Genomic DNA, 11,879 nt, shown 5'->3' with positions numbered 1-11,879 from the left:
GGTGATCTCCTCACAACGTATCCAACAAAGAGGGAAGGGCACATCTCTTTTCCCCAAGAATGAACGAGGGAGTATCCACATTACATGAGATATGCAGGCTTGATCCAAACAATGGTACAGGCCAACCGAGCTTCTGAATGTCTTTTCCAGAGTCGAGGAAGAAATGAGCAACTTGCCCCAGATCTCATAGGTCTTTGGCATACATCACCGCCAACCAGGATGTTGTCAGTGTTACACAACGCTCCCTTGAAAAGAATGACAAATGACAAATAGACAAACATTGCCACATCCACAGACATGTGCTATATAAAGCAATGAGAATTCAGAATCTTAGCAACCGGCAATCTACTCAGAGCTTCTTCAGAGGAGGAACCAAGACGTGCTGGAGACATGAAGATCTTACTGTTGTCTCTTGTCCTGGTTGCGGTTTGCGACGCCCAGCTACCCTTACTTAATGATTTGGCACAGGTACCAGAAACTGGGTGATCTGACAAAGAGGTCTTTATGTGTATGTGCATGTTTTGGGGGGGTTTACTATGTCTATCTAATTGATATGTGTCAGGGTTAGCCATCTACCTGGAAACTGAGAACTCCTCTGTAAATAGGCTTCTTACACATGTCTACTGTACGTGTCTCCTAGAGTCTACTAACTGGCCCTTTATACATCTCTAGTGTACTTGTAAAAGAGGACATGCAACAGCCCATGAGCTATCAGGGTGGAGGTCTTGCATTGGGTAAGAATGGATATGCTATTTTAGGACTATGTCAAATGTGTTGATTTGTTGCCGACTTGGCTTTTTCCAGTAGTTTATAAATCCTTCAAAAAGTTAGTTCTGTGCTGATGCAAAAGACAAGGCATAACCATATGGAATGATGTCGGAGAAAATAAAAAGAAATTGAATAAAGTTACTGATAGGACCTTTGCCTTTAGCTTACAGGACAATGGCAGACGATGTACATGGCCGCTAGCAACTTTGAGAAGCTCAGGGAAAACAGCCCATTCAGGGGTTATATGAGACGTATTGATGTGGACGTGCCAAGAAGGAGAATCTTATTCGATTTTTTTGTCAAGTAAGTAAAAATCACACAGAGCAAACACACCTGTTAATGCATCTGAGCTCCATGTTTGCAATGTAATATCTGCATGGCCTTGAAGTCTCAGTTCCTTATAAATTGAGCACAGCCTTCTTGCTCTAAGGAGATGGTCTTCATGGAGCTTCTGGGACTGTAGGTTTCCTGCCACTGGCTCTATCATTCTCTACCCTGCAGATCTCACAAGTAGCAAATTTTGAACATCATCAAATTGTGACCTTTACCAAAGCCTTTGCTACTTCAACTATTAGTTATGAAATGCCCACTATAGGATAGGCATTTTACTAAGAACTCAAAAGACTAAGAGAAGATGAGAATTTTTTATTTATTTATTACCTTCACTGGTAAAATAGAGTCTGATCCAGATCTCTAAACTCCTAAGAATACCACAATGAAATTCTATGGTAAGGGTAAGGTCTAGATGGAAAGAGACCCCCTGAAAATGGCCCGTGATTGTATGGTGGGGGTTGGGGGGTGTTCTATGAAAGGTCACAAGGAACAGGGTATGTATAGGATGCCTTTGAAGATGGAACTGGGAATTTTCCAACAAAGGAGGAAGAAACAGGACACGTGTTGGCACACGGATGAACAGAAAGGGCTTTGAATTGAAGGAAGGAAGCAGGAGGAATCATTTAAAAGAAATATAGGGCATCCCAAAGCACAAAATCATGCAGACAGAGCCACTGTGTGTAAGGTTAAAACCGATGTTTGCAGGGCACGTGGAAAGGGAATTGTTAATCTTTACTGTTTGCAGTCCTTCCGATCCAGGGAGAACTGCACTGGAAACGGATGATGGCTTCATAGTCGGAAAAGTTGGCAGTGCAAGAAAAGTGGCAGAACTTTGCAAACGGGGCCTTGAGGGAGATGTAAAGGAAATAGTACGAGGCTTAGAGATACCCGGCAAGGTCCTGGCGGGAGAACACACAGGAGCCCAGGACTGAAAATGAGGAGAGAGATGCGTTCATCTGTTAAGAGTCGGGGAGAAATTGGAAGGGGCTTAGAGGGGAGGGTGATTCTTCCAAGGATAAAGGGGTTCAGGACATGCGTCAAAAGTCGTGCCTTATAAGAAACTGGGTGAGGACCTGTCTCTCTAGTTTCCACACACAGGCACAGGTGCTGAAGAACAAAAGGCAAAAAAAAGATGAGCGTGGAGAAAGTAAAATAAGAGGGTTACGTTCGGAGAGATGGGTTTATACATATACAAATGTAATTGATGTAATGGGTATGGAAATATCACAAGTGAACATGTTAGATAATTATAAACGTGGTTGGCAATTATAATATATAATAATATATAATACATAATATATAATATAATATTCATAATATATTATATATGATACAATTATAGCATATAATAATATGTTATATAAATATATGATATATAAATAATATTATATATAATACATGATATGTAATGTATATTATTACATAATAATGTATAATACAAATATATATATTTTTACATATACAAATATAATTGATATAATTGATGTACAAATATCACGAATGAACATGTTTGATAACTATAAACGTGTTTTACAATCATAATATGTAATAATACATAATAATTTTAATATATAATAAATTATAATATATAATAACAATTATTATAATATGATTAAAATATATAAAATGCATAATCTATACATGGTAACATATAATTATTTTATATATGTATGACAGCAGTAGTGCAAGCCTTCCATTAATAGTACTGGAATGCTTTCTGATCTTAGTCATGGATAAACTGCTATATATAATACAAAATAATTATAGTATATATAATGCTATGCAGGTATATAATTATATAATTGATATATAGTTGACCAATACAACTGCTATATAATTAATTATATAATTGATTACATACACTCTACAATGTGGTTGATTATGTGTTATACATACACATAATCAAATGACACACATATCCTATCCCGATAGATATAGAATTGATTATGTATAATCTACGATACTGTTGGTTAGATGTTATATATACATATAATGAAATTACGCAGACATCATAAGCTAATAAGTATATCTGTCAGTTTTCCATATTTTTAAAAATATTTTTAAATATTTTTTATTTATTTATTGGACAGAGAGAGAGAGAGAGATGACAAGTAGGCAGAGAGGTAGGCAGAGAGAATTGGGGGGGAGCAGGCTTCCCACTGAGCAGAGAGCCCCATGCGGGGCTCGATCCCAGGACCCTGAGATCATGACCTGAGCTGAAGGCAGAAGCTTAACCCCCTGAGCCACCCAGGAGCTCCTCCATATTTTTTTTAAAGAATCCCCTATGATGTTTTGGGGTCATTTTTATACTTTTATATCCGTCTGCATTTCTTTGACTTTACTTGGGGCCCCTCATTCTGCAGTCAGGTCTACAGAAATGTCATGCACGTGAGATCGCAGGCGTGCACGTGAAGGCATAGTGGGTGCGTTTTCACACACACACATGTACGACCGTTGGTCATTGCTAGTCAAGGGATGGGACCTTTCCATCGCCACCGCAAGTCTGCTTCTCTCCCAGGGTCTGCCCGTGTGGCCCCTTGGAGAACTTTTCTGACAAGCTTTGCTCCTCTGTTCCAGACCATCACACAGGGGAATCGCACACAGTGCGTCTCCTCTGGCTTTTCTCAGCCGCCATAAAGCTTTACCCATGTAGGTACAGGGTTTTACTTTGCACGTCCCTAATGACTCAAAGTGGGGACCTCGGCTTCCTGGGGCCCCTCTTTTGTGACCTATCTGTTCAACACCTTGCTTCATTTTAGTCGGACTCTTTCCTGTTGAATTATTTGTGTTGTACGCAATGTTCCTATTTTTCCAAATACACATTTTTTGGTCACAGAGACACACAGACTCTTTTGCTATATATGGGACACATAGATGACGATTGTTTCGAATATGCATTTACTTTCCACATATCACATACGTGAATCATGTGGGCTTGTGTGTGTCGGTGGGTGTGTGGGTGCAATGTGTTTATATATATATGTTGTTCGGTGTTTCGTTTTCTTAGGTTTTTTGTTTTTAATGGAAGTTCGTGGTTCTGATTAAATTAAACCCATATTTCTTTGTTCTTTTTGGGGGGATGTGTTTTTGTTTTTTATATTGGGTAAGAAATCTTTCCCTGTGTTGTGAGAATAGCTCAGGCGTGTCTCGAGAGCTATTTCTCTCTGTTACCAGAAAATGTTTATTATTTTCTAATATTTTAACAACTTTCCAGTATTTTGGATTTTTTATGTATTTTTTATTATTTATCTATTTATTTACTTATTTTAGATAGAGAAAGCACAGGTGAGGAGGAGGGTCAGAGGGAAAGGGAGCAGCAGACACCCTGCTGAGCAGGGAGCCCGCTGGGACTCAATCCTGGGACCCCAGGATCATGATCTGAGCCAAAGGCAGATGCTAAACCATCTGAGCCCCCCGGGGGCTCCCTCATATGTCTTCATGTTTAACTGGCTTTAAATACGACGTGTTTTGTATGTCCTGTCCTTAAAACGACTAGTCTGATGCCAGGTGTAGACAAAGACATCCTTGCCAGGTGACCCTTGATGGTGGGACACCTATTTCTCTTCCGAAGGTCACGTTGTTTACCATGGTTCCTAGGCACTGACGGGACACCTCAAATAGGGTTTTCTGTGGCCCAAAGAACAAAGATGTTCATTACGGACCAGGGTTTCACGGTTTTCGCCCACCCACTTAAAGACATTTTTGATTTTTAGGCAGAATGGAGAATGCCAAGAAAAATCAATCACGGGAACAATAGGACTTAACGAATTGATCCGTGTCGATTGTAAGTATCATCGGTTTCCGGATATTTTAAGATTGAATTCTTCACCTCAACTTTCTTTCCGGAACACTGTATTCCTGAATTCTACTTTGATGAACGATCAGAAGTATGACCGGGCACAATATCCCTAAATCTTCCGAGCACTTTATTTTGTCATGCACAGACAGTTCGATCATAGGACATGGGTGACTCCTTCCAATTACGAGTATTATTAAGGGAGTGGTCAGACCGTGTTTAGATGGTTTGTTTCCTAAGGTTCTCAACTGCATGAAAATGTTGCCAGATAAGGTAAAATGACCTTAGGAACTCAATCTAACGGGTCTATCCTGAGCTTACGTATTGATGTCATTTTGCTTTAATGGAATGCATTTTATTTTATTTTCACAGACTTTATTTATTTGACAGCGAGAGATCACAAGTGGGCAGAGAGGCAGGCAGAGAGAGAGGAGGAAGCAGGCTCCCCACTGAGCAGAGAGCCCGATGCGGGACTCGATCCCAGGACCCTGAGATCATGACCTGAGCCAAAGGCGTAGGCTTTAACCCACTGAGCCACTAAGGTGCCCCAGTGGAATACATTTTTTAAAAAATTGTCTTAAAGCCTCTTATACCGTTCCATGAGCCGGCGATTAACTTAAAATCCAAGGGAATCAGTTATTTCCAACACCAGGCACATTTCTTCATAAGCTCAGCTTCTGTCGAAAGCCATGTGGATGTCGGTTTAGAATCACATCACTAAGCGCTTTCTTTTTTTTTTTTTTATTATAATCTTTTTTTTTTATTATAATCTTTTTTTTTTTTTAAAGATTTTATTTATTTACCAGAGAGAGAGAGGGGGAGAGATCGAGCACAGGCAGACAGAGAGGCAGGCAGAGTCAGAGGGAGAAGCAGGTTCCCTGCTGAGCAAGGAGCCCGATGTGGGACTCGATCCCAGGACGCTGGGATCATGACCTGAGCCGAAGGCAGCTGCTTAACCAGTGAGCCACCCAGGTGTCCCCACTAAGCGCTTTCTAATGACCCTAAACAACGTTCCAAATTTTAAGTGGCCTCATGTCTAACTATCATATGAGAATGTAAATGTGTAAATCTGTGGTTACAGCCCTTGTCTGAGATAAGAAACAGCACAATGAGTATGTAGTTAAGTAGAAGATACGGAAATAAAGTCAATTACATGCCTGTCCTTCGGCCACGTCTATATTACCAGGAGATTTTTTTTTAAATTATGATTTCATTTCTCTTACTTGTAGATGATCTTTCTGTTTTCTTGTGCCATTGATGTTCTCCATCACCCTTTCTTTTATTTTCTGCATTTCTGTAGCCCTTTTTAATGGGATTTGGGCACGGCAATTTAAGGCAGGAGAGAAAGACCATGAGCTTGACTTACTTTGAGCTGACTTTGGGAACTAGGATTTGGAACCTACCCAGGTCCGTTCTGGAGAAACCAAGGGACCAAACTAGTGGTGGCCTGAATGTATTTAATCCCACCTCTTCCATGACCTGCGTTCCCTTTATAAACCAACTTAGTGAGGTTTCCTGCAAAGCCTTCCTTTAGGACATCGTCATCCAAGCAAGTGGTTACCGAAAATCTTTATAGAGATGCACAAAACCATATTTAAATTCTTTCACCTAACCCCAGACTCTTGGAGCTAGAGTAGGCTTGGGCAAGGCTCAGAGACTTGTCCGGGAGACGGTGAAGTTCCGTCCGGGGCTCCTTGGTCTTTCGCCGTGGTAGACTAATGCTAGTTCAGTGGGACACACAAACCGGCAGAGTTTCAGGTAAAATCTGGAGCAGTGGTTCCAATAAGGTGTTATGTATGCTGTGGTGTGAAGGGAGAATGGGTGTGGGAAGGTTTGGTGAAGACATGATGTGTGGATCGGTGGTGTTTTCTTTTTCTTAGAAACGTGGCAGGATGGATGGGAACAGCCAGAGAGGAAGGTGCCCCGTGCTTGCGGGATCTGAACCGAATGTTGAGATTGTCCCCACCCATGATGTGCTCACAGTATAACCAATAGTCATAAAAATGGGTGCATTTGTGGAAGTTTTCAATGTGTTCACCAATACACCTAGATGAAGGGGAAGAGTGAATGCAGACTTTGGTGTTAACCAAAGGCCCGGAGGGTTGCCCCATGCAGACTAGACACTCAGCATAAGGTTATGCATAGTTTTGAACCGCAGCTGGTCTAAAGACAGGTCAACTCCATTGCTGGGATATGGCCCATATGAAAAGATTTCAAACTTGTATATGATAATATGCTATATAATCCCAACGCATGTTGTTTGAAGACCCTTGGGTGTCATGGCAACCATTTTAGGGACTGTTTTAGTAACCCTGGGAGGTGTGAAATGTTTCATTGCCGAAGAAGGTAGCACTAAGGAAAAGTGTTCCCTACCCTTCTTGTTTTCATTGTCATAAGCAACATTAATGTTTATACTACACCGCCAAGGGGACGCAGAGTCTGGTACGAGAATGTCGTTACCCATATGCCAACGACGTCACAGTAAAGCCAATCTACCATAAATTAACAAAGGCGAGTCTTTATAGACATATATAAATTTTATATAAGTTTATACAAATTTTACATATATATATATTTTTTTTCTCCCTCACAGATGAGGGGACCAACGATTTCCAAGTTGTCAGGATAACCCCAAACGTTATGCTGGGGTATGATATCAACATGGACGAGGAAGGACACACCACAGATCTCGTTTTATTGGCTGGTACGTAGGACATCCTAGCGGTGGTCCTGGCCGTATCATATCGCGACTGTCAGCATTTTCACAGAGAAAATCAGTACTTTGGGACACGATTCATGATTCTGCCAACCAGGCCAGAGTCTTCATGCGCATTGTGTCAAGGATTCTGGAATGATTCGAAAAAGAAAGGTGTCAACAAAAGTCAGGAGAAGACGGAGGTCTTTAAAAATCACTCCCATTTGTTAAAATGGAAAATTAAAAACAAAACAAAACTGAGTTTCATTAGAAATAGTTTCGTAGCAGGTCAACTAATTTCAAACCTCAGCTTTCTTCACGTTGACCCCAATCCTTCAATTTACAACCCCCTCCTTTTTTTTTCCCAAATCCACTGACCAGCCTCGGGACAGAGGCTTTCAAAATAAACCTTCATTCTATTTCGTCTTTCTAATGCATTGTTGTTGCCAACACGGACTATTTCAATCCCTGAATAACACACAAGTGTGTGGAGATGGGTGCTAGAGTTTCTGAGATCCTGGGTTTCAATCTGGAAAAAGGCATTGGAGTACTGTGGTTTAAATTGAAAAACAAAAAACAAAAAACAAAAAACAAAACAAGATGAAACAAGCCATCTCTGAGCCTACGTGCCATGGGGATGTTATTTGTCTGGAAGGTGAGAATCACCTTTGTAGTTTGGGTCCAGAACCCAACGTGCGTGTCAGACACAGATTCTGAGGCAAAGGTAGACACACCATAGATTGGATGTTCTTGATGGGTTGGGTCCAAGATTCATGAAGTTCTTGATGTGTCCCTGGGGTCCTGCAGTCCTGGACAGCTCATGGCCATGCAATCATGGAGAGTTTAATGGCTCCTATCCACCTAAGTCGGACAGCTGACATTGAGACAAGGTCAATGGTAATGGTCTGAGACTCAGTGAAAGACTAGATTTCCCCCTTCGTGCTTCTCGTTCTGTATTCAGAAATCCCTAAGGGTCTAATGGGCAATTTCTGCTTTACGCCTTGTGATTTTCAGGCAGAACAAATCAAGTCAATGAGGAAGACGTTGAGAAATTCAAGGAGTTGGTTAGACAAAGGAATATTCCGGAAGAAAATATTTTAAAGCTCGTCGGTACCGGTAATGTGATATATATATATATATATATATATATAATATTTTTTTAACCTGAATATATCCCTTACCTGATATGTAAATAAGTTACAAGAAAACAAACAGATTTTTTTTTTTTTGTATTTTCTCTTCCACAAATTATCTTTTATAAAGCCCTTCCTTTAAAAGAAGAAATCATGGGGCACCCAGGTGGTGAGGTTGGTTAAGTGTCCGACTCTTGATTTTAGCTCAGGTCACGATTTTAATTTTAATTTTAATTTTAATTTAAAAATTTTAACTCCATGCATCAGACTCCACACCCTCTGTGCTCCTGTCCCCACTCACTCTCACTCTTGCTCAAACAAATGAAATATTTTTCAAATTCAAATTAAAAAAGAAGAAGAAGAAGAAGAAGAAGAAGAAGAAGAAGAAGAAGAAGAAGAAGAAGAAGAAGAGGAGGAGGGAGAAGAGGGAGAAGAAGAAGAAATCCTTACAAATATTGGGAAATGGTCATGATTGGTTGGTCCTTTTTTTTCACTTTTTGTATTTGTTTTGTCCCCAGACGACTGTCCCACCAATTAACAAAACCAGTGACGCCAGCTCCTTCTAAATATTGTAAGTAAACATGACTCTGTTGTGAGGGTTTCTATGTCAACTAGCCCAATAATTATGTCAGTAGAGAGCTTTTTTATGAGGTTATTGTGTTTACCCCGAGTCCTACTGAAATTGCAAATATCACATCCTAGTACATTCATGCTAAAAAGCAGTGTTGGTGACAAAGGCTTATCATGCAAGAATCATAGCAATCACAGTTCTTCCGAAAGAAGCAGGAGATGGCAGAAGTCGGCAGGGATGACTGGAAAAACAATGGGTTTTTCATTCAGTCTCAGTTGAGGGTTGTCTACACACGTCCCTATTCCCTCTGCACACTCCTACACACAACAGGTATGATTTCACATCATTGTAATTGCCACGTTGGAAACTCCCCCAAAACGCTACATGATACATGCCTCCCAGGTGTGTTCTCCTGCAGAAGGAGATTCCCTTAAAGTGTGATTTTTGAACTTTCTATAGTAAGATGAGCATCAATGCAAGATGCTGGTGTAGGCTGAAATGTACCTTTTGTCGCTGTTTTGGGGAAGAAACAGAGGGAAAAAGAGCAAACAGAGACATTAGCTTCCAGGCTGAATACAACATCTTTAAGCCATAAAGCTTTTAGAATTAGAAGAGCAGAGGGTAACTCCATCAAAGATCCTGTAAAATCCTTTTGGATGGGGGGTGCCTGTGAACATGAATTCTGAAATTATCAAAGTCCTGAAAGGGATCCTAATCATGAAAGGTCTCATTCTATGTACACGCATGGAAAAATTCCAGTGGCTTCTTCCATTTTATAGGGATCCTAATCATGAAAGGCCCCATCCTATGTACATGCATGGAAAAATCCCAGTGGGTCCTCCCATATCACAGAGATGGAGAGTCTGACATTCCCCGTGGAACTTGTGTGCTGGGTTAACTAAAAGCTCTCCCAACCCTTATACTCCCTGAGGCTCACCCCTGTCAGGCTATCACACAGTCCAGTCAACTCAACTTTCTGTCCTGTTTTCTCCTCCTGTAGCCGCGTCACTGAGAAGCGGACACATCCTTTTCTGCATGGAATCAGGATCAACAGTATGAAGAAAGCCTTGCTTGATTCTGCTTGACATCATCCTTTTCTCTTAACATACTGTCTTTCCCCATTTCATCACTCTCCCTCACCGTTCACATGCTGTTTGGAGTTACTGAATTGTCAAATGATTAAATAAATTGGTGATATATGCATCCTGTACATATGTGTTTGTGCAAAAATTTGCTTAATTTTTAAAAACACAAATATCCGCTTTAAATACAACTATCCAGGAAATTACATCTATAATAGGGTCAACATCCCATCAGAGACAATATACATTAGGATTCAATGTGCTATAGATGTATGACAAAGAGAGGGAGAAAAACATCTAAACCATCAGGGAAGAGAGGAAATGCTGATCGATATTTTGACTGTAATGGCATGAGGTAGTCTGGTCAAGGAAAAAAGTTCCGTGAAGCATCTTATTCACCACAAGGAGCATGTGCGTATCTCCCTGAGACTTATACAGGGACCGTCTGTGATGCCATGAGTCATAATCAAGGGAAAATGCCTACTATGACAACAATATCACTCATGACATTGAGGGGAACAACTGGTATTTCTTTACAACAGGATCACTGCCCACCCAAGATGGGGCACCGGCTGAGACCTGGTCTACCCATAGGGTCGTGGAGTCAATGTAGTGCTTGCACAAACAATCAGGCTAAGAGCTCAATCGGGAAGATGTAAAGTGTGCCATTCCATTGTGTTTCAAATAGTGGTATAACCTGGGATTTCTAAGGGATGGCCATTCCCATTGTAACAGGCAGAACACATTGATCACTTATCTATGAAAATCCAGGGGTTCACTACCAAAGAGATCAGCTCTCAGGATGCAGAACTTAGTCCAATGTTTGATACAGAGTTCAGATATTCAGTCCAAGCTCCAGGAAAATAAAAATTAAAAAAAAAAGTGTTTGAGGGGTGCCTGGGTGACTCTGGGTTAAAGCCTCTACCTTCAGATCAGGTCATGATCTCAGGGTTCTGGGATCGAGCCCCGCATCAGGCTCTCTCCTCAGTGGGAAGCCTGCTTCCTCCTCTCTCTCTAGACCTGCCTCTCTGTCTACTGTGCTCTCTCTCTGTCAAATAAATAAATAAAATTTTTAAAAAAGTTAAAAATGTTTGAAATATTATTCTTGAATAAAAGAGGGTATGGATTTGGAGTTCTGACTCCTATCATCATAGTGTATCTGGAAATGCTGTGAATTCATCTTCACTCTTGTAAGGATGTTGAAAGGTGAACCGTGGCATAAATGGGTTTAAAAAATCATGAAATATGACACACACACACCCACATACGATTGCGTGTGTGTGTGTGCATATAATACATTCCCATACACATTATGTTATAAAAATTACAGAAAACTTGCAAGAAGAAAATGCAGAGTCTGCAAAATTTTTTGCCTACTCTCTCTCATAAATGCGTGTACGTGACCAATGTTAACAAGGGAAGGAGGACTGTCACCACAAATATTACAGATACAAATATTTGTATTACAAATATTCATTAATAGTGAATTAATGAAATTAAT

General features: G+C 40.5%; 1 protein-coding gene across 1 annotated transcript; it reads left to right on the top strand.

Moving 5' to 3' along the window:
- The first annotated feature begins 343 nt into the window (after window positions 1–343).
- LOC132007498 (odorant-binding protein-like) lies at window positions 344–10,473 on the top strand. The gene is made up of 7 exons (XM_059385673.1): window positions 344–468; window positions 932–1,071; window positions 4,815–4,885; window positions 7,491–7,601; window positions 8,607–8,708; window positions 9,244–9,296; window positions 10,297–10,473. The coding sequence occupies exons 1-6, from the start codon at window positions 391–393 to the stop codon at window positions 9,261–9,263; spliced, it is 522 nt and encodes a 173-aa protein (XP_059241656.1). The 5' UTR covers window positions 344–390; the 3' UTR covers window positions 9,264–9,296; window positions 10,297–10,473.
- The last annotated feature ends 1,406 nt before the right edge of the window (window positions 10,474–11,879 follow it).

This window comes from Mustela nigripes, chromosome X (assembly GCF_022355385.1).
Source record: "Mustela nigripes isolate SB6536 chromosome X, MUSNIG.SB6536, whole genome shotgun sequence".
Taxonomy (NCBI): Eukaryota; Metazoa; Chordata; class Mammalia; order Carnivora; family Mustelidae; genus Mustela; species Mustela nigripes.
This window is presented reverse-complemented; position numbering and strand designations above follow the sequence as displayed.